Raw genomic sequence first — 24274 nt, 5'->3', positions numbered from 1 at the left:
AGCAAAGTGTTCTTGGTTGCATTTGAAGGTCTTTATATTATAGCTCGTGGCCCTTCCAAAAGCAGTATCTTCTTTGTGGGTTTCCTGTGTACTTCGAACTCATTTCCGGTGTCCCAGGAATCCTTGCGATGCTAGAGTTCAAGGTTCTTCCGGCAGGAAGGGCAGGAAGCCGAAAAGTGGAGTCAGACACAGGGCGACATCAAGTCAAAAACTAATATAAAACTCCCTTGAATAAATCAACTTAGCTTCGAAGCCGACCAACAAGCTCAAAAATGAATCGGTTCAAGATGTCCAAGTTTCACAACGCTGCACCCAAACCAATCAAGCGAGAGGTAAGCGCATTTGTCGACGAGAACTACTCATTTCGTTCAGTTAGTATGCAGGTCTGCACGTAGACCTAAATAAAACTCCTGCGTAATAAACTTAAACCTTCCAAGAACTTGAGGTTATATAGTTTGTGCCCTTGTACAGAGTATATTTGCACGTGTTCTTGAAGGTATTAGATTCTTTCAATTAGTGTTTACATATATAGTCGTCTTAGGAATACTTAACATGCATAAATAAAAGCAAGTCTTGTGTTTTAATCCACGTGAATCTACTATATCTATGCATGAGTAACGTAATCGCAGCAATTGTTTCTTATTTTTCTCAAGTATTTTCAGTAAAAAATTGCTCTTAATATTCTTAAATTTCTGGCCTGCAATTTCTTACTCCATTTTGTTAAATTTTGAATGCTTTTTTTATGTCCTTGTCAAAGCCCCTCCCTCGAACATCTGTAGAGGTGCCAGTTGTATTTTGCTTTCATTTGCTATCATAAATTAAAATAATTATTTTATCCCTATATACTTTTGTATTTATTTTCTCTCCCAATAGAATTGTTATTTGGACCTCCATATTGGTAATTTGAAAGTGTCTTATGGCAACTTCATCAAAGCAAGCACTTCTCATTTGGCTTTTAATGTTGAACATGGAGGTAAAAGAAAACAAAAATTATATAAATGTAGTTTTACAGCACAAGGCACAAAAGCATGACTGTGTTTAGTGTGTTTGTATGCTTTTGTGTACGAGCTTTGTGCTTTGACCCATAAATGTATGATGATGACGGATGACAAATGAGACGTAGGTGAGTGCTTCTCACACTTCTTGAGTGCTTACAGCACTTTCAAAGTTTATTACCAAATGGAGCATGTAAAAAGCTGTTTTATTATATAGCTACTATTTTTTCTGTATTGAATTAATTTACTCAAAAAGAAATACGGTTGCAGGATCTAGCAGGACTTTGCACAAGCGAACTGTGCTTTTTGTTAATAAAGCACAGTTTTCAACCAATCAGTGCACGCATACTATCCCAACTATATAATTACTGTTGATAATGATGATAGCCCATACATGTTGATGATGATTATGATAATAATGATGAAGGTGACTCATGACTCAAGGGGACTCATTGATGACATTGACCCGACGACAATGACTGATGATCAGTGATTGATAAATATGACGGTAATAATGAGTGATAGTGATAATGATTATGATGATGGACTGTGCTCATATATTGGAGAAAGAAAATCTTTCCAAGCTAAATTTCAATAGTAGTAATTAAGGTTTGTCATTACTGATAATTTTAAATAGTCATTGATTTTGGATTGTAGGAGGAGGAAGTCTTGGAGTGTTGAGTCTTGACCAAATTGGACATAGAGACAACAAACCTCCTCATCTCATGCATTGCCATACAGGTAAATAATGATTAATTGTTTTATGACATGTATATGATATGTCATTATGATACTTGATTTTGAGACTTGATTCTACACTTGTGATCACTACAGTATTTTATATGTAATTTAAGAAACTCATTAATAATTCATGAAGGAAACACAATAGAAATCATGACCATGAAGGAGGTTTTATATTTAAAAAAAAATCTGATATAGATTTGTCTTCATTTGCATAAACTTTAACTGGGATTTTCTCTATCAAACTTGGTTCATTCCGTAAAGAATCCTGTACAATATGAGAACATACATCATGAAGTTTTGAAGCCGTTTAATAAACTCGCAGATTGTTTTTTATCGGGTCTTTTATACCTGATAAAACACTCCTGCTCGTTTATTAATAAGCATTACATTTATACAAAATGAGTGGCCATGTTCAGGATATGATATACCAACTCGCACCATAGGTAACAGTTTTTACATCGTATACAACACAGACACAAATATTGTATATATTATCAAGCATCTACAATCAACAGGTTAGTTATTTTGTGTTTGACAAAAATTTTGCATTTTTTAAAGATTTTGTGACAGACATGGACTTTTCACCATTTGATGAAAAATGCCTTGCTACATGTTCCTATGATTGCACAGTAGGTTGATATTAATATTAGAATTCTAACTAAGCAAGTGAAAAATACTACTCATATTAAAAAGTAAATGGCTTTTGAAATAGTTCTATTTTTATTAGATTTATTGACATTCCAAAATGTTGTAAAATGCGACCTTGAAGTAGACAATTCTACTATTTCCTAAGCGTATTGTTTTGCCCATTTCAGTCCATGTGTCATTCCCTAGAGTATTATATTTTTGTTTTTGTTGCACATGAGAATCTGATGCATGAATTGTGTGCTGCAGATCTATGATTTTAATAATTTATATTTATTAATTATCTATTTATATAGATAAAATTGTGGGAATTACCAGAACATGGTGATGAAGAAAGTCCTTCACCTATTATTGTATTACCCCAACAACCTGTAAGTACAATAGGGTATCCTCAGAAGAGTATGTTGTTTTACAAAGTTTAACATGTTTTCTCAAACCTAGTGGTATGAAACTTATGTGAGTAGCATAGGTGGTGTGTGGAGCTAATAATTTGACCCAGGTTTGACTTCTGGACTCAGTGTTGTATGTCCAAGGGCGTAGTAGGGGGGGGGGGGGGGGCAAGGGGAACATAGCCACCCACTTGGTGTCAACAAAATAGTGACAATTTAGAATTTAGTATGAATCTTGATAAACATTTGATTAAGAAAATGAACACAAAAATTGCTGGACATTTTGATGGTATTCAACATTTAATGATTGTTGAAAATGATGATAGGATGTTTCGAAATGTCCAGAAATTCTGGCATTTATTTCCTTAATCAAATTTAGAATTTACATAGTCAATTTGTTTTCTTAGTTATGCGAAATTAAAAGAACTGCGGGTCTTTTTTGGGGGGATTTGGCATTCGGGGCTCCAAACAAAATGGCGGACTTATAAATTTGGGCTCCACTCCAGAAAATCATGACTACATCCCTGATGTGCATAGGTAGAATTGTTTATTGGTTCTGCTTCTCAATGGTTTCCCCTGGGTTCTCTAGTTTTCTTCTCTCAGTAAAAACCAAGATTAAATTCCAATTTGATCTGTTGCATTTCTTTTGTTTCTTGACAGAATCGTGTTGAGAATGTTCTCTTTCATCCGAGTGCAAGTGATGTAAGTAGCCTATTGGTCTTTGCGTTAGTTAGCACTATGAATTAATCTTGAAGAAAATAAACCATTTAGTTGTTATATCAATGTCATTGAGTGCTCACGATTGACATTACCTTTCTTGTTAAAGTCAATTTGGCTAATACATACTGCACAGCATGTGAGTGGGATTATACAGCAAATTTGTAGCCTTACTGCAGCCCTACTGTATCTTACTGTAGAATGATATAACCGCACACCATTTTTAGTTGATTTACTGTCAGGAAGACAATGGGAAGCCATGTCAATGTTATATTGCATGTTGTACCATGTAGGTGCTGTAAGACATGAACAGTACCATATGAGTCCCACCCATGGAAATATGAAAACTGCTCTATGAGTGGAAATTCTTATTCCACCACCTTTCTCATTGTTTTGCTGTATATAGAAGATCTGCACTAGGCTTAACTATCATTTTGATGATGGCATGGTTATTTTTGGTTATTTTAATAGACCCTTCTTTAAACAACATTATAGGAACACTAAGTAAACATGGACATTTATTGCTGTACAGCTGAGTGCATCAGCTTTCTATCTAATTAATTCATAGGTATTAGCAAGCACTTGTTCAAAGACACTTACTGTGTGGGACCTGGAAAAGGGACAAGAAAAGTACAGTAAGTAGGAAAGGCTTAATTTATAGTCAGGATTTTATAATATGTGTTAGACAGAGAGAAATCTGTCACATTGCAGGTCTGTGAATAAAGAGTAACCCATCCCCTCCCTCATCTAAGAGAATGCCTTCTGTTATGAATTTGCTTCATAAACTAACTGGTACATTTACTATCTAATGAGATGCAAGTAACAATTGTCTTTCAGCAATGAATAACCATGAAGACGTGATTCAGAGTATGTCTTGGAAGGGTGATGGCTCATTGATAGTAACATCTAGCAAGGTATGTCCTCATACTTTACTTAAATAAATTTAAATATAGCTTTAAAAAACTTTCAATTACTTTGGTGTATGCAATATGAAATGTGGAGACCTTTCTATTGGTGGATGCAGTGCCAATTATTGAGAGCTTGCTATTGGTGGATGCAGTGCCAATTGTGAGCTTGCTATTGGTGGATGCAGTGCCAATTGTGAGCTTGCTATTGGTGGATGCAGTGCCAATTGTGAGCTTGCTATTGGTGGATGCAGTGCCAATTGTGAGCTTGCTATTGGTGGATGCAGTGCCAATTATGAGCTTGCTATTGGTGGATGCAGTGCCAACTAAGACCGTCCTATAGGATGGATGGTAATCCAATTGAGATCTTCCTATTGGTAGATGCAGTGTCAGGGACTGTTCATTAAATATTGGGTATTGTTTGGCAACTGCTATCTGGTTGGCTATGTATAAAATTAAAGATTTTGTTTTCCATGGGCTAGCTTTGTGAAAAGTAACTTTATTTTATACAGTACATACTGAGATTTGATTTTCTTATCAAATTTCCCTGTGTGAAAAACAAGTTCACGACTTTTTTAGCCAATCAGAAAAGCGAAACGATTTGTCACACGTGAAAAAAGCGTTTCATCCAATCGCAAACCACTGTCAAAGCGAATCGGGTTTTCCCACCAGAAGAGCTTAATGGGTATGTCAGTGAATTGCAGTACTATCTCAAACGAACAACAGAAAAACATGTCTTTGATTCTGAGTGGAAATACTACAAGTACGTCTATAGAAAAAAGGCCAGTTTACAAAGTGCAGTGGGCACCGAGTGCCCTGAATCTTCATTCATGAAAAGTTCTAGTTTCCCTGCAGCAGGTCCATTCAGTGGAGCAGCTTTTCAATGAGGACAGTTTGACATGACAATAAAAACTTTAAACAAGTCGCCGACTTTCACCGATAACTCATTCAAATCAACAGAGTCAACACATTGCTTCATGACGCATCAAGCGTGTGTTTGAATCGTGGAGACGAAGACAGCCCTCCGCTTTGACAAACTAAGTTTATGAGACTTCATTGACCACTGATTTTGGTTGCTTATTTCGTTATTTTCTTAAGAACAGTTTCATATTTGGTTTAGAATTTAAACGTTTTGCTATTTACTTTGTACCAGATATGTTTTTTGATTTAAATAGTGATATTTTTACATGTAGCAAGCTTTTAGCTTTTCGGAGGAGACATTTTAAAATACAGCAGTTTTGTATTTTTTTAGAGAACCCATTAAAGGTGAATAAATAAAAACAACAAAATCTCAGCATGTATAAAATAAATGAATTACAGCATGGAAAGGGCACGTGTACGGGATTTTCCCACTCGAACGAGTGAGATTTCAGATACTTCACCAACTCCTGCGAAAATCCTGTACGCGTGCGCTTTCTATGAAGTAATCTCTATATATCTAATGGATTTATCGTTTCTAGGACAAAAAGATACGTATATTTGACCCAAGAGCCTCCAAGTGTGCAGGGGTAAGTTAATGATAAGGAAGACAATATTTAAAAAATCTGCTTTAACTGTTTTACTTGGTGCTCTAATGATTTATTTACTACCATATCATATAAAAATACCTATTATTTTACTGATAAAAATGAACATCTTCTTTACTTATGCACTCTGTTTAGTGCAGAAAGGAATGCAAACAAATATGTAATATTCATATTTTCACTTGTACTGTAGGAAGGGAATGGACTTGGTGGTATAAGAGACTCTCGTATTGTATGGTTAGGAAACAGAGACCACATCCTAGGCACTGGATTTACCATGGTAATTGTTTATTGTGTGTCTGATTATCATCATCATTACATCATCCTCATCATAATCATTATAATAATCATCATCATCATCACTGTCCTCCTCCTCCTCCTCCTCATTTCTATTTTTATTTTAGAATTATATTTTTCATTCCAATATTGCTTTTTTTACAGTCAAGAGAACGTCAAATAGCAGTTTGGGATATCCATAATCTGAACACACCATTAGAGAGTGTTGATGTAGATTCTAATACAGGGTAAGTACTGACCATACCTGATCAGGTGATGTATTTCATCAGGGACTGTGTAGAGGGAGGGGTGGGTGGGGGTTAGAGAGTGTTGATGTAGATTCTAATACAGGTAAGTACTGACCATACCTGACCAGGTGATGTACTTCATCAACAGTAGTGCATTATATTTTTAAATCCAAACCTTATTCAATGGTTTCCATGGTCCATGTTCATGCATATTGATATTTCAAATGTTTATATCTCTAAAAAAAGAAGACCACATACAAAAATACTGCAACCATACTACTATACTGTTCACATTATTATGAGTGATGTTGAAAATATAATGTTTTCCTTGATATACACGTCTTTAAACAACACAGCTGATGTCTATGCTTGGGGTTGAAGAAGAGAAACAGTTCAAACATTCATATCAGAAGTATTGTTCCTAACTCAGTGATTTTCTAGCCCTCTTGTTTATTTGGCACTATTGGTCCCTTACCTCTACTCCATTCTAAGAATTCAAAGCTGATTCAATACCCAGGCTGAAGTAATCACATTTCTTTTGCAGAATTCTCATGCCATTTTATGACCCTGATAGTGACATGTTATTGGTGGCTGGCAAGGTAAGAAATCAACAGGGGGGGGGGGGGGGGGGGAGTCAGAGAGCATATATTAGCCAGTTTACCACCCCATTTACATCATATAGTTTACATTTCTAGTTTGCTATATTTGTGTAGCCCTTCCCCTTCATGTTTTAAGTTGCTCTAGCTCTGGGCAAGGGAAGATACAGTTTTTTTAAGATGTAACATTTACATGGTATCTTATTCAATTAAATACCACTAGAAACTCATGGAAAAATGAAGATAAAATTTTTGTTGCTTTTTAAATTGATAGAAGTTTTTAAATTGTGAGCTTTAGTAAACAAAGTGAGAGTTTTCCAGCTATTAAATGTTTTCAATCATAAGTGTTCATATTGTATAGTATAACTTGCTATACCCCAAGTTTTCAACGTACTGTAAGCCACAGTAAATGACAGTCTTTATAAGGAGAATGCCTGGAAGTGAAATCATCATGACTGCATCTTTTTTACCATCAAGGGGGATTCAAGCATATCATTTTATGAAGTCAAAGAGAAGGGTAATCCTTATTTACATCAAGGTAAGGATTATCTTATTGGCAGTGATTGAATGTGAAACACAGCATTTATTTATTATTCATGGATATAAATAACAGTAAATAACTAAATTACATTTGGCTCATAATTAAAGCATTATTAGAATGAAGCACAATAATTTATCTTACATTTTATCATACGCTGAAGCAACTTCTGGGCTGATTAAAGTCAGGGCTTCAACTAACTCGCAGATCAAATTGGAATTTAGCTTGTTAGGTTAAATTGTGAGGGAGGAAAACCAGAGAACCTAGATAAAAAACCTTAAAGTCATGAAAAAGACCTTACAAACTAGATGCTGTGTCAAGTGAGCAAATTTACCTAAGACCCCAGAGATGAGAGGCTAGTGTACTAGTGATAGACCACCCTTCTATCAAGAGAGCATAAATAAGAACGGGAAACTTCTTAATAATGCTCACCCCATGTAAATTACCGGTTGGGCTATTTTTAGAAACCAGATGCAATTTAACTTTCTCCTTACCCTACTTCAATCCTGTACATCATCGACTGACTCGCACGCTTTTTCGGTTTCGCTTTCAGTGATCAAAACAATAAACAGAAAGAGTGGGTCCGTGCGGAATTTATAGATACTTGGGATGTTTTGAAAGTTCTCAAATTCAATTTGCCTTGTTTGTCCAATTTTGTATACTTTCAAAACATCACTTGTATCTATCAATTCTGAATCGTAATAGAGATCATGTGGTTTCCTATACTAATGACACAGATAATGACTACACATATTTTCATTATAGTATCGGGTATAATGACTGAAGGACAGACTAAAGGCATGGCAATGGTACCAAAGGCTGCACTAGATGTGATGTCATGTGAGGTGGCAAGACTGCTTCAAGTCACACAACACAGTATTGTACCAATAAGCTACTTGGTACCAAGAAAGGTTGGTGTGCTTAGTTAACAATATTATTCACTGATAATATATTTCTAAGCCTAAAGGTGAATAATCGTTTTAATATCATTACACACGGGTGATCATTTGAAAGAAAGTAGACAACATTGGTTTATTTCTACAGTTTATATTTTAAAAGCAGCACACGCTCCAGCAAACTGAGCACACACATTCCTATAAAATATGTTCATCTTAGTGATGGTGATTATTAAGAAATAGTGTGAAGTTCTCGACCAATCAGCATTCGGAATTTCCTATAATTACCTGGGGTATCATATAATGATGCTTCTAAGACCCCATCCACACCTAATGCATTTTTGTTTGAAAATGCAGACATTTCGGCCTTCTGTCAACACAAAAACGCTTGAAAACAATGAGCGTATTCATCGATGACACATCGATTTGAAAATGTTGTCCAATGTGGAGCCAAATGAAAATGGATACACATCGTTTTGGTGTGGACGATCGAAAATGGAGCCTTTTGAAAACGATGACGTCAATAGCATCGTGTGATCTCTTATCCAGGCCTCCCTAGTTTCAAAACAAATAATATGGCGGATGAGCTCATTTTTATGTTGTTGACTTGTTTATTCCCTTGTTTGGAACTAAATATTTTATTGTTCAACCTTCGGTTGGGAACACAAAAGAAGAACAGGGCACCAGTATTTTTGAATACTTCACAACGTAAGACTTGGGCAACTAAGCCATATCAAAGGCCGAGAAGATTTTGGATTTGACCATGTCAAACAAGCGTGTGCTGGGACAAGCACCTCAGGCGCTGTTCTACCAGGCATGCACAGATTAATGCATTACATCACAAAGAGACGTGTATGCATTTTTGAGCATTTGGAAAGTGGACAGTCGAAAAACGATATGAAAACGCTAGTGTGGATGCAAAGCAATCGATGCGTTTTCTGCAAGACAAAAATGGAGACTTTTGAAAACACATTTATGTGGATGGGATGTAAGGCATTATTGCCATGTTTATTTGCCTTATGGGTTTCTATTGGGTAGTACTTTGTCATTTTGATATTGAAAATCTTAACTTCAAAGAGTTATGAAGAATTCCATGCTGACCTTTTCCCTGATACCCTTGGTGATGTACCAGCCATGACCTGCCAGCAGTGGTTTGATGGACAAAACTTACAGGTATTCAATGGTTTGATAATCTATTAAATTTATGCCCTATTAAACAATGCATGATTAAAATGTGTTGGTCAGTAAATGGGATGTATATTGACTTAATTATTCTTACTACATTGGTTATCCATCTAGTTTTTTAAATTCTTTTTTAAGTCCATCCATTTGTTCCATTCACTCATCCATGATTATCGCTCCATCCTGTCTCTATTACAGGGGCACCATTTATTCATTCATCTGTCACATCCCATTTATATTGTCCAACCAATTGAACAAACATCCTATCAATTTATTATTCATCCTTTAATCTTTCTTATTACAGCTCCTAATTCCCAATGAACTTCAATTTGTTCTAACTTTAATTAATAATATATTTTTTATAGAGAAAAAAGATAAGTCTCAATCCTTCCAAAAGGACCTCCATCAAGTGCCCAAAAGACCCTAAGACAGGTTTACATCAATGCACAGCTGCTACAAAGCCATCTGTGAATGATAAGGTGAAGAATAGTCACCAGGAAAAAGTTTAATGCAGTTTTCCTCAACTTATACATATCTAACTAACCATATGCAATATAATCATGCCTGGTTTCAATGGCCCAGGTGATGAGCAAGAATTTCTGCAGACTTTTCATACCGAGATGAATTATTGGCTTTTTGAAAATCATTGATTTAGGTACCATTCAATAGCGAATAATCTTAATCATTGTAAGTGATGGGATATATATATCAGTACGTATGTCTTAGCATTAATCTACAAAAGCCACAACGTTAATTACAATTAAAGTATGTATCAGTTTTTTTCAATTATTTCAAATCCAACAATCATTTTTACTGATTGGATATATATCAGTATGTATGTCTTAGCATTAATCTACAAAAGCCATAATGTTAATTTATTACAAAAGTATGCATCAGTTTTCAATTATCCAACAATTATTGTCTCAACAGCCCAAACTCCCAGCGGTCAAACCATCCATTCAAAAGGAACCAAAAGAAACCAAAACCGCTCCATCCAAAGAGCAGGCTGCTCCAGCACAAGAAGAACCTCCTACCTCAACAAAGAAAACATTTACAGGTGTGAGAGTGTCCAAGTTTAGACACATCCATGGAACGCCTTTGCACAAGAAGAACAACATAGAGAACATTCGTAACCTGAGCATGTCAACATTTGGGGAATGTGATGCCCTGTTGGTGAACAAAGAGTTTGTCGCTTGGCTCATTGCTGGACCTGGTGGCCAGGTAGCAGTATATCAGGTGGGTTATAGTAAATACTGTACTTGAAACTACAGAAATTGTTCTCAGTTGTTATCATCTTTTAAGAAATATTTTTCTTATCAGATACTAATTTCCTTTTTAATATTATGTTCATAACTGTGATTTGTTGCAGCTTTCCAATCCTTGCCGACTGCCAGACAGTGGAATGCCAGTCATCCAGTGCGGCAGTACAGTCATGGACTTCACCTTTGATCCATTTAATGACCACAGAATGGCTGTTGGTACGTCTTTCAGTAATTGCATTAATCTTTAATTATTTCTTATTATAACAAGGAAAGGGGGTACTCACTTAGTCCAAATGGTAAGGAGGATAAATTATATTGGTGGTTTATTTCGAAAAGGACCCCTAAAAGATCAGCATCAATTTATTAAAAGCAGCCGCTGGCTTATTCTGAAAGCCCTGAATATATTACTTATTACATTTCTTTCTATTCTCCATAAAACAGGATATGCCATTTTTTCCCCTCCTAGCCTCCCAGGGTTTTCCCTTCATATGTGTCGCGTTTTAGGACCTGGCTTTTGCTTTATTGTTGCCCGTATTGCGATACACCGATACACAACATGCCATAGGGCTACATATCTAAGCAATCCAAAATCCAATGTAGTCCCCCGGTCTCTCAAAGGATCAGCTAATATACACCACACGGCCACACATACAACGATACAGGAGATAAACAACGACACAGCACTACCGCGATACAGACGATACAACGATACAGACGATACAACGACACAGCACTACCGCGATACAGACGATACAACGATACAGTTGTTACAACGATACAGCACTACTGCGATACAACGATACAACGATACAACGATACAGACAATACAGACAATACAGACAATACAGACAATACAGACGATACAGACAATACAGACAATACAGACGATACAACGATACAGGAGATAAACAACGACACAGCACTACGGTGATACAACGATACAGACGATACAACGATACAGACGATACATCGATACAGGAGATAAACAACGACACAGCACTACTGCGATACAGACGATACAGACGATACAACGATACAGACGATACATCGATACAGGCGATAAACAACGACACAGCACTACGGTGATACAACAATACAGACGATACAACGATACAGGAGATAAACAAAGTCACAGCACTACCGCGATACAGACGATACAGACGATACAGACAATACAGGAGATAAACAACGACACAGCACTACTGCGATACAACGATACAGACGATACAACGATACAGGAGATAAACAACGACACAGCACTACTGCGATACAACGATACAGACGATACAACGATACAGCCGATAAACAACGACACAACACTACTGCGATACAACGATACAGACGATACAACGATACAGGAGATAAACAACGACACAGCACTACGGTGATACAACAATACAGACGATACAACGATACAGGCGATAAACGACGACACAACACTACTGCGATACAACGATACAGACGATACAACGATACAGGAGATAAACAACGACACAGCACTACTGCGATACAACGATACAGACGATACAACGATACAGGAGATAAACAACGACACAGCACTACTGCGATACAACGATACAGACGATACAACGATACAGGCGATAAACAACGACACAACACTACGGTGATACAACAATACAGACGATACAACGATACAGGAGATAAACAACGACACAGCACTACGGTGATACAACGATACAGACGATACAACGATACAGGAGATAAACAACGACACTACTGCGATACAACGATACAGACGATACAACGATACAGACGATACAGACGATACAACGATACAGACGATACAACGATACAGACGATACAACAATACAGACGATACAGACGATACAGACGATACAACGATACAGACAATACAGACGATACAACGATACAGACAATACAGACGATACAACGATACAGATGATACAGAGGAGCAAGGAACAAGTATACAGCGCTGGTCCTTGGTTATGATTTGAGTGTATACCAACCTAAGTAGTAATCTATATTTATTTACTCGATCCAGACAAAGAGTTTTATTAACGACAGCTTCAATACTGTAAAGAACTGAACTATAGGACTTACATTTATACACTTTGCATTGACATTGATTTTCGACCTAAAAAAATGCTAGATATTGTATACTTCGAATTGGTTTAGATAATGTAATCTAGCCATGTACTTTCTAAGACGTAGATAATGTACAAATCATTCTGAAAAGCTAAGGATCATAATCTACATTTACTTCCTTGATCAAGACAAAGAAATTTATTAACAACAGCTTCAATACTAAAGAACTGAACTAAAAGGCCCTAGCTTACATTCATAGACTTTGCATCGACTATGATTTTCGTTAGAAAAGACATGAAATGAGCTAAATATTCGGTTTTTCCAAGACGTAGATACTAGAGTAATTGCAACTCGTATGTACAAATCATTCTGAAAAGTTATTGTAAAAAGGCCTATTTTACTTACTCATTATATGAAGTCGCTATGACTGAAAACCTTTCTTGAAAAAGGGTATTTTATGAAATTAAAAAAAAAATCAATTTATGTTTGAAATTGCAAGAACTAAGACTAATTACGGTATGTAGTGCCTCATTATAAAATTTGTTATGGCCCTATTGGCAACTTTTGCAATTGAATTTGGCAGCTTTTGTCTGGATCGAGTAAATAAATATAGATTACTACTTAGGTTGGTATACACTCAAATCATAACCAAGGACCAGCGCTGTATACTTGTTCCTTGCTCCTCTGTATCATCTGTATCGCTGTATCGTCTGTATTGTCTGTATCGTTGTATCGTCTGTATTGTCTGTATCGTTGTATCGTCTGTATCGTCTGTATTGTTGTATCGTCTGTATCGTTGTATCGTCTGTATCGTTGTATCGTCTGTATCGTCTGTATCGTTGTATCGTCTGTATCGTTGTATCGTCTGTATCGTTGTATCGCAGTAGTGCTGTGTCGTTGTTTATCTCCTGTATCGTTGTATCGTCTGTATCGTTGTATCGCAGTAGTGCTGTGTCGTTGTTTATCTCCTGTATTGTCTGTATCGTCTGTATCGTCTGTATCGCGGTAGTGCTGTGACGTTGTTTATCTCCTGTATCGTTGTATCGTCTGTATTGTTGTATCACCGTAGTGCTGTGTCGTTGTTTATCGCCTGTATCGATGTATCGTCTGTATCGTTGTATCGTCTGTATCGTCTGTATCGCAGTAGTGCTGTGTCGTTGTTTATCTCCTGTATCGATGTATCGTCTGTATCGTTGTATCGTCTGTATCGTTGTATCACCGTAGTGCTGTGTCGTTGTTTATCTCCTGTATCGTTGTATCGTCTGTATCATTGTATCACCGTAGTGCTGTGTCGTTGTTTATCTCCTGTATCGTTGTATCGTCTGTATTGTTGTATCACCGTAGTGCTGTGTCGTTGTTTATCTCCTGTATCGTTGTATCGTCTGTATCGTTGTATCACAGTAGTGTTGTGTCGTTGTTTATCGCCTGTATCGTCTGTATCGTTGTATCGCAGTAGTGTTGTGTCGTTGTTTATCGCCTGTATCGTTGTATCGTCTGTATCGTTGTATCGCAGTAGTGCTGTGTCGTTGTTTATCTCCTGTATCGTTGTATCGTCTGTATCGTTGTATCACCGTAGTGCTGTGTCGTTGTTTATCTCCTGTATTGTCTGTATCGTCTGTATCGTCTGTATCGTCTGTATCGTTGTATCGCAGTAGTGCTGTGTCGTTCTATCAACTGTATCGTTGTATCGTCTGTATCGTCTGTATCGCAGTAGTGCTGTGTCGTTGTTTATCTCCTGTATCGTTGTATCGTCTGTATCGTTGTATCACCGTAGTGCTGTGTCGTTGTTTATCGCCTGTATCGTTGTATCGTCTGTATCGTTGTATCGCAGTAGTGTTGTGTCGTTGTTTATCGGCTGTATCGTTGTATCGTCTGTATCGTTGTATCGCAGTAGTGTTGTGTCGTTGTTTATCGCCTGTATCGTTGTATCGTCTGTATCGTTATATCGCAGTAGTGCTGTGTCGTTGTTTATCTCCTGTATCGTTGTATCGTCTGTATCGTTGTATCACCGTAGTGCTGTGTCGTTGTTTATCTCCTGTATCGTTGTATCGTCTGTATCGTTGTATTGCAGTAGTGCTGTGTCGTTGTTTATCGCCTGCATCGTTGTATCGTCTGTATCGTTGTATCGCAGTAGTGTTGTGTCGTTGTTTATCTCCTGTATCGTTGTATCGTCTGTATCGTTGTATCGCAGTAGTGCTGTGTCGTTGTTTATCTCCTGTATTGTCTGTATCGTCTGTATCGTCTGTATCGCGGTAGTGCTGTGACTTTGTTTATCTCCTGTATCGTTGTATCGTCTGTATTGTTGTATCACCGTAGTGCTGTGTCGTTGTTTATCTCCTGTATCGATGTATCGTCTGTATCGTTGTATCGTCTGTATCGCAGTAGTGCTGTGTCGTTGTTTATCTCCTGTATCGATGTATCGTCTGTATCGTTGTATCGTCTGTATCGTTGTATCACCGTAGTGCTGTGTCGTTGTTTATCTCCTGTCTCGTTGTATCGTCTGTATCGTCTGTATTGTCTGTATTGTCTGTATTGTCTGTATCGTCTGTATTGTCTGTATCGTCTGTATTGTCTGTATCGTTGTATCGTTGTATCGTTGTATCGTTGTATCGCAGTAGTGCTGTATCGTTGTAACAACTGTATCGTTGTATCGTCTGTATTGCGGTAGTGCTGTGTCGTTGTTTATCTCCTGTATCGTTGTATGTGTGGCCGTGTGGTGTATATTAGCTGATCCTTTGAGAGACCAGGGGACTACATTGGATTTTGGATTGCTTAGATATGTAGCCCTATGGCATGTTGTGTATCGGTGTATCGCAATACGGGCAACAATACAGCAAAAGTCAGGTCCTAAAACGCGACGGGTATATTTCCCTTCACTCTCAAAAAATGGTTAATATTCAGAATTTTGTATTATTTTACATTTTTACATAGGCTAATCCCCACCCTCTCCCTCAAAATTGTTTTGGTCTTCCATCTCGCCCCTTCCCCCAATATTGCCAATAACTTTTTTGTCTTTACATCTACAATTTCCAGTAATTATAGCTTTTAGGATTTCTTTTCTATGTAACTTACAATCTGGTATATGTATCTATTTAAGCTTGTGATACTGGTGTAATTGGAATATGGGAGATCCCACAAGGTGGACTGACTGAGATCATTGATAAACCTATCACTAGGTTAATAGGTTAGTGCATTGGATGACTTCAATGGTTTAATTCCCATAGGAATGGGAATGAGGGGGAGGGGGAGGAGGAGGGTGTAAAGTGGAAGAGAAAAAAGAAAAAAAGGTGGATAAGAAAAAATGGAAAGAAGTAAAAAAAACCAAGGGAATCAAAAAAACTAAGAACAAAATGTAAAGAATTGGTACCCAAAAAAGTAATAATTTTAACTTTACACAAAGTTTTTAATTAAAAATTTCAACCTCCTTTTGTTACCAGGCCATAAAGACAAACCAACCATAGTACGGTACCATCCCATTGCATCAAATCTTCTTGCTTCGGCTTCTCTTGATTTGTCAATCAAATTGTGGGATTTGAAGACCGAGAAGTATGTTATTACATTACAGGGCCATGAAGAACAGGTAACACAGTGTTGTGTGACAAGTTCTACCATTAAATTGTTACTAGCAACATTTTGCCCTGCAACTTGTTGCATGACATGTTGTACAACTTCGTTGCCAGTATTACTGCACCTTGAGTAAAACATAAAAAAGGTATTTTTTTAATGCAACAAATTTGTTTACATGCTAAGTATCATCCAAAAACCCTTTTGAGGATTTTAAAAAGGATTTTAGGGAAAAAAAGGTTGGCAAAGCATTCGTAGTATGATCGTTAAAAGATGCCATCATGAAAGCATGTTATTTACCTCATAAATACTTTTTGAAGATTTTCAGTTTCTGTTGGAGTTTGGATGGAAAACATCTTGCATCATTAAGCAGAGACAAGAAAATAAGAATTTATGACCCCAGGGCAAATACGACATATACCAAGGTATAGTCCAGTAATATTTATTATATTTTAATTAGTTGGTAATTGTGTACTTTATGACCATCTGACACCAAAAAATAAAAAAGAACAGGGTCCTCCAGTTTTCTTTCCTCCACAAAAATCTAATCCTAAATTCCATGAATTCAACTATTAATCATGGGTTTGTTAGTCATTGGCTAAAAGTGCTACCTTCATCATAATAACAAGGATCCATTTATCCTAAAACAAACTAGTCAAAACCATTATTCAAATACAATTGACAATGACAATGATGATAAGGACCAATATTGATCATGACCATAATAATGGTTCTGGCAGCAATAATGCTGTAAAATGGTATCTATGAATATAACCGACTTATAAACAAGGCTTAGCATGGTACATGTATGCATCAAATGGAAAACTGGCATATTCTTGCTACATTTTCTTTCCCTGCACTATAATACTAAAATGCACAAGGTAATTTGTATAATGCAGTATTATACAAACATACATGGTCATATGGTCATGATTATCTCTGATCAAGATGATATTTTATCTTTGTCATTTATAGGGGGGAAAAATTAACGCTCCTAAACTCGTAAAATGCGGGTGAATTTTGTATTAGTGATGTATAAAAACTTTAATTATTAGCTACGTTTTGAGAGTATGACCACAGTCCAGAAATTGAAGGACTGAAAAGTTTACAACCTGCATCAAGTAAAGCTTGTTATTCACAGCGTCCGATCGCTAGTGGGGAGAGGGGTAAAGGGCGTACCTTCGAGGGCATTAAACATGAGCCCTTGGCTCGGGAGAATTGGGCAACCACTCCCCGTGTTATCGAAGTAAAATAAATTACCTTTACCTTTTTTTAGTGACTTTGAAATCTTTGTATATAGCAAGGTTTAATGCTAGTGGGTTTAAAAGTTAATGTTGTACCCTGATTTATGTATTTTGAATAGATTGGTGATGGTCCAGAGGGTTCCAGAGGGGGTCGTATCACCTGGGCAGGTCATGAAGGACAATACCTTGCCGTTTCAGGATTTCATAGGTAAGTACAGGTATAATAATTATATTTTCAGCTTTCAGTAAATTGATTATTAGGTGCCCAGGCTGGTCTTTGCAGGAGTAGAAAGCATGCATTACTGACTGAGAGCATACAAAGTCATATAGTTTGACTGTAACAAAGTGCACACATTATGACTGACTCTATATTAGCCTCACATTGTTTGAACCTTGTTATTCATCTGATCAAAATGTATCATTTACTGGCCATTACTGACAAGAAAATTCAGTCTGATTGCAATTAAGATTATATAAAATTGATATAATTCATAGTTTTTCCCATTCATACCAAACCTGCGGCTCTTTGATGTAACGTTGGTAGTTTCAAAAATTCAGAAATTCAGCTGCTATCAATGGAAGTCCACAGTGTGCACTTTACCCTGTATCTCCATCAGTGCTCTGTCTTAAGAGTATTCAGCGTTGAAGCTACACAGATTAATAATAACGTGTTAATAATAATAATGTGTGTACATAGCAGTTGTAGAGAGAATTCAAAACAGACATGAAGATCCTTAGGATTGAAATGTGGACCTCTAGTTCCAAAGGCTGTGCATTAAAGTGCTTATAAGCCTTTGCACAATATTTTCAGAATTGATTCTTTAGATAGTGGATAGTTGATTGTGAAAATATTTCGTCATTTGAATGTCGGGTCTTTAAGATATGAAGGTTTTTATTCCCAATAGATTAATGACTATGACGTAACATAAGGGATCATTTAATATACAACACTGCACTAGTTCTGGAATACAGTATTTTAAAAGCATCACCCTTTTACTCGTGACTCACGTAAAGGTTCTTACAAATTTGTTTTCAAAAAATGTCCAGCATTCAATATTAAAAGTTGCCACAAAATAAATCAAATCCCTTACGTTACGTCATAGTCATTAACATATTGGAAATATAAACCTTCATATCTCAAAGACCCGACATTCAAATGATGAATTATTTTCACAATCAACTTTTCACTATTTAAAGACTCAATTCTGAAAATATTGTGTAAAGGCTTATAAGCACTTTAACCAACTGAGCTATACCTGTAAACTGTATTTCAATTTCTAAAATTGGCTCTTCTGGCCCCCTACATGCACTGTAACATTCCAGTATCCTTCCCTAGGAAACATATGATTGGACAGTTTCCTCCAATGAAACTTGTGACCTCCATACTGTCATATGGACCAGCATGCATGCCTTAAAGTTAGCTTGATTTTCTGTACATTTTTGTTAGATCAAGTCACAGGATCCTATGTCTGTATAACGTGAATGACCTATCAGCTGCTGTTCATACCATTACACTGGAGGTTGCTCCATCCATTCTTATACCTTATTATGATGAGGATACTGGTGTTATTCTCCTCTCTGGAAAGGTATGTTTTATATCTGTATTATTATAATCATGAAGCATAATGGAGATTGTGTAGTTCCAGAAACTATCCATCCCCCCCCCCCCCCCCCCCACGTAGAATTTTTATAAAGACCCCTCCCTTCCCCAAAAATTCCAATTTTCCTCCATACAAACTCTGTAATTTTGAACTTTCTCTGACCCCGCCCCACCTCTTGGAAATTCCAAATTCCTACGGGGGAAAAGTGGGGGTAGGGGGGTAAGGGGGGTATGGATAATTTCTGGAACTACACATTACACTGGGAGAAGAATGGATAGCTATGTTAACAATACTCTAGATATTTGGGTATGTTTTTGCAAGTCTGGTCATGTCAAAAGAGTGTTTAAGGATCAGAACTAAATATTCTTAATTTTTATGTTTTGTCACAATCAATGAGGTGTATTTTTGCCCTCTATTTTACCAACCTGCCACTCAGCCGTACAGAGGAAAATAAAAATTGGCCACGTTGGTGGTATTTTTGGCAAATTAAAGTTTTTGTCATGTGACTTGGTTGATTGCTTGCAAACCATTTAGTCATGTGACTTGGTTGAATGCTTGCAAACCATTTAGTCATGTGACTTGGTTGATTGCTTGCAAACCATTTTGTCATGTGACTTGGTTGAATGCTTGCAAACCATTTTGACATGTGACTTGGTTGAATGCTTGCAAACCATTTTGTCATGTGACTTGGTTGAATGCTTGCAAACCATTTTGTCATGTGACTTGGTTGAATGCTTGCAAACCTTTTTGTCATTTGACTTGGTTGAATGCTTGTAAACCATTTTGTCATGTGACTTGGCTGATTGCTTGCAAACCATTTTGTCAGGTGACTCTCTTGGAAATATTGCAAACTATTATTTTTACCAGTGAAATAATAATAGCCTTGAATACATTTGATTTAAAAAATTGCTGTGGTATATAAGCTGTTATACCTATGTTTGATCATATAATGTATAATTCATTGTTCTGTTTATCGTAGGGAGATACTATTATCTATGGCTTTGAAATCAGTACAGATGATCCCCATTTGTTTGAAATTGGCCATTATAGAGCAGCACAACCCTTCCAGGTCAGTCTGGCTCACCTTTTTATTACTCTGGTCCTCTACCTTTGGTCACTATTAATAGTCAATTGATTGGCATTCATTTGCTAGAACAGTATAAACTCTTTTCATTTAAATGTAAATGTTTATCATGTGATTAAATTTTCTCTCAACAGGCTGTTGGTTTCCTTGACAAGAGAGCATGTGATGTGCAGGCAGTAGAAATAGCAAGAGCAGTGAAGCTAAGCACAACAAACATTGAGCAGATCAAGTTCGCTGTACCTCGTGTAAAGGTATTTTTTTTCGTAGAATTTTTAAGTGATCAGAGTTACTGACAAGTTCGCTGTACCTCATGTAAAGGTATTTTTTCCGCGAGAATTTTAAATGATCAGTGTTACTGACAAGTTCGCTGTACCTCAAGTAAAGCTATTTTCATGAGAATTTTAAATGACCAGAGTTACTGACAAGTTTGCTGTACCTCCAGTAAAGCTATTTTTTTCATGAGAATTTTAAGTGATCAGAGTTACTGACAAGTTCGCTGTACCTCGAGGAAAGCTATTTTTTCATGAGAATTTTAATCAGAGTTACTAACAGGTGATATTGAGTAAAGTATATTCTTTCCCATTTTAGCCAGAGTATTTCCAAGATGATATTTTCCCTGAGACCAGAGTCAAGTGGGAAGCAGCACTCAGCTGCCAGGATTGGCTTGCTGGAAAAAATAAAGAACTCAAGAAGATGAGCCTAAGACCACCAGACATGAAACCATGTAATATTAATTATTTTGAGGACTTGATTTAGTGTTAAATATGAGCACAAATCACCATGATTGCATGCTCGCTGATGCTTTACTCTGTAATAAAGTGCTTCCCTATCACAGACACAATGAAGGTTGGAATGGAGGTCAATTGAAATATTGCAAAGATGTCGTTGAAAAAACAAGTTTTCCAGGGTTGTGTTTTCCAGGGCAAATCGCTACAAAATGTCATGGCCTGGAAGTGTCTTGATTGATGTCCACCAAAACCTACTTTGTTGCAACAATGATTCTCTTATTCCACCCCCCCCCCCCCCCCCCTTTTTGCTTCTGTTCCTCCTTACCTCCGGAATTACAGATTATAATCGACATAAATATGACCCAAACTTTTTATTAGCTCGCCTAAAATTTTGGATGAAAAAATTAATACCCCACATTAAGCCCCCTCCACCACCCCCTACCCCCCAACCTATAAATTAGTATTTTTCTGATACTTTCATTGGTATAGGCCGATCTTTATTTACATTAAAAAATTAGCATTTAAAAAATTTCAAGCTACATTTCTTTGTAGTTTATAAAGTTTTAAACAAAATTTTACTCCCAAAATATTGAACATATTACTCTCTAATTTTCGGAAGTTACTAAATAAGACATTCTCTTTCGGTTTTCGGAGTCAGTTTGCTCGTAGCTTGAATTTCTCTATGCTAATGAGGAAAAAACTTAAATAAAGATCGGCCTATATTCAGAGCACCTTTTTACTTTGATGATAAAAGGGTAAATTATACGCTGTGAAAAGATGAAAAAGCGTACTGATGTTTCGGATGCATAGTACTTTTGCATAACTCATGAATCACTGACCTTTTTTTTGCTAATCTACAGTAAGTGAAGTCCCAAAAGAAACTAATGTAGTCAAGAAGTATAACAGTTATAAAGAGCTGGATGATTATAAATCAGATGAACAGAAAAAAGAAGAGGTAATGTGCAATCAAAGCTAATGGCGTTTTTAAACAAATCATTCAGGTATAAAATCAAAACAGAAAAAAGGAAAAAAAGTTAAAAGCATGAAATTAAAGTGCAATGGGGACTTAAGACTGTATCTATCTATTTATCATATTGTATTAATTCATTTATTATTTCATTTTTGTTAGTTGCTGTTGTCGTTGTAGCATATTTATATTATATATGAAACTAAATACGAGATCGTAAATCAAGAAACCAAATTTACACTATGAAAATAAATGAATGTTTGAAAAAAAAAAAAATGGTAAAGCCCTTTATTGTGGATTATTTTAACCGCTGGCAGCCGCAAGGATGATTGTTAATGATGAATGAAGCTTTTAATTAAAGCACCGACCACCCACACGATGAATTATTATTGTGGGATTGAGGTGGTGTCGTTCATGTAGTGTTGTTTGTAGTAGCTGGAACCATGTTTGCCAGTAGCGCCACTTATGAGGGAATTGAGTTGCCACTATTGGGACTATTTATGGTGATTAAGATAGGCTACCAAAAGTAAAAACTTACAGGAGCAACTTGTTAGCACTAGTGATCTTGCAAACTAAGCAAAACTGGCTAACAGCAAACACCTTGTGCGGCCACAAGGACAAACCAAACATGCATGAGGATGCATGTGATGATGTGCTACATGACCACTGACCACCATTCTCTCCCTGTTGATTTTTATTTATTGATATTGACATTATTTTTAATTTTATTAATTATTATACTAATTTAGCCTGACTTGCATTCAATGCAGGTTCTTATAGCAAAGTAACTAAAGATTACGAAACCACTGGTGCAGTCCCCAGTATGTGTGCTGGATCATCTTTTTCTTATCCTTTCTTTTATTTTTGTAGCTCGTGACAGCCATGGTAGACAAACTGGGTAACTATGAAGATGATCCTCTTCCCCAAGATATGATGGAAGGTGTTGATGATGATGAATGGGTAAGACTTAGATAATTGATTATAACAACAGTTGCATGGTTTAAAGATGAAAAATGTTTCTTAGAGACAAGCTAATTTTCCTTGGAAAAGGATTCCAGACAGGATTCAAACCTGTTACAATCTTTTCTAGTCTTTACGCCTCTATTAAACCACTGATGTACTGGAACTCATGTTGCTTTTTTGGTGTATTAAACACTTTAGACTCATTGTTTGTTATCTTTTTATCTTTTAGGATGACTAAGAAGGTGCAAGGTGGTACCAAATATTACAGTTAAATAACTTTTTTAGAAAGGTCAAAAAGTCCCTTTTTGAGTGGAAACGTTTGGGTTATATATATTGGTATTTAAATTGTTTAAATGAAAACCCCCAAAATTCATTCATTCAAAAACTAGGTTCATAAAATAGTGATTAATCAGACCTGGAGCAGGTCTATACGATCACAAGAAATCTTCATTTAAGGTCATACACAAACATGCATAAAACGAAATATGGAGGTGTGCACTGCCAGTCAAAATTTCAAGTTTATATCTGTTATTACAGCCGTTACAAGAGTGCTATAATTTTGAATTAATTCCATACATTCTTGCAGTTACATTGTGTAAGGGCTTCTAGTTAGTACATGCGCTGGTTTAAGAGAACAATGCGAGAGTTACAACTAGGTTAATTAGATATGAATTAGTATATGTAATAGGACTCCATGCTGTCCAATTAAGAAATAATTGGACGAGGAAATTTCCGAGGACTGACAAAATTGGATGAGGCCGTAGACCGAGTCCAATTTGGCAGTCAGAGGAATTTTTTGAGTCTAATTATTTCTTGATTGGGAAGCATGAAATCCCATTACCTATTAGTTATATAGCTGCCTAATTAATCCCATATTAACAAGACCTGTCCAGTTAAGAAAATAATTGGACAGTTACCTATATGGGATTAATGAGAAGCTGTATAATCATTAGATTAATTATATGTAAGTTCTTTGGTAAACTTACTAAAATATATTACTATTTGTAAATTGAAAATTATAGGCATTTTTAAAAACCAGAATACTGAAAGTAAAATGATTCATAATAAAAATTAAAAAATATTGGCTGTTGTTTTAAATCTCACTTTCTGATTTAATAGTTGGGGGTGCATGCTTTGTGA

At 36.4% G+C, this 24274-nt stretch overlaps 1 protein-coding gene across 2 annotated transcripts; it reads left to right on the top strand.

Annotated features, from left to right (window-relative positions):
* Positions 1-151: 151 nt before the first annotated feature.
* LOC116296072 (coronin-7) lies at positions 152-24215 on the top strand. 2 transcript variants are annotated; one of them, XM_031704024.2, is made up of 29 exons: positions 152-332; positions 874-973; positions 1653-1736; positions 2298-2368; positions 2681-2755; positions 3434-3475; positions 4059-4125; positions 4328-4404; positions 5856-5903; positions 6112-6198; positions 6360-6442; positions 6987-7041; positions 7516-7576; positions 8342-8487; positions 9550-9645; positions 10020-10133; positions 10585-10890; positions 11024-11132; positions 16081-16167; positions 16421-16563; positions 16868-16972; positions 17911-17999; positions 19239-19377; positions 20372-20461; positions 20611-20727; positions 21065-21200; positions 22065-22159; positions 23042-23131; positions 23364-24215. In XM_031704024.2, exons 1-29 carry the CDS (start codon positions 273-275, stop codon positions 23370-23372), a joined length of 2781 nt encoding a protein of 926 aa, XP_031559884.2. In that variant the 5' UTR covers positions 152-272; the 3' UTR covers positions 23373-24215. The 2 variants fall into 2 exon arrangements, with proteins under 2 accessions (XP_031559884.2, XP_088895481.1); XM_089039355.1 differs by lacking the exon at positions 874-973.
* Positions 24216-24274: the final 59 nt, after the last annotated feature.

Source organism: Actinia tenebrosa, unplaced genomic scaffold, assembly GCF_029948245.1.
Source record: "Actinia tenebrosa isolate PJP-AT-01 unplaced genomic scaffold, QUT_ActTen_1.0 PGA_scaffold6__47_contigs__length_16458017, whole genome shotgun sequence".
NCBI lineage: Eukaryota > Metazoa > Cnidaria > Anthozoa > Actiniaria > Actiniidae > Actinia > Actinia tenebrosa.
The sequence above is the reverse complement of the archived record's forward strand: the minus strand, read 5'-3'. Positions and strand labels throughout refer to the sequence as shown.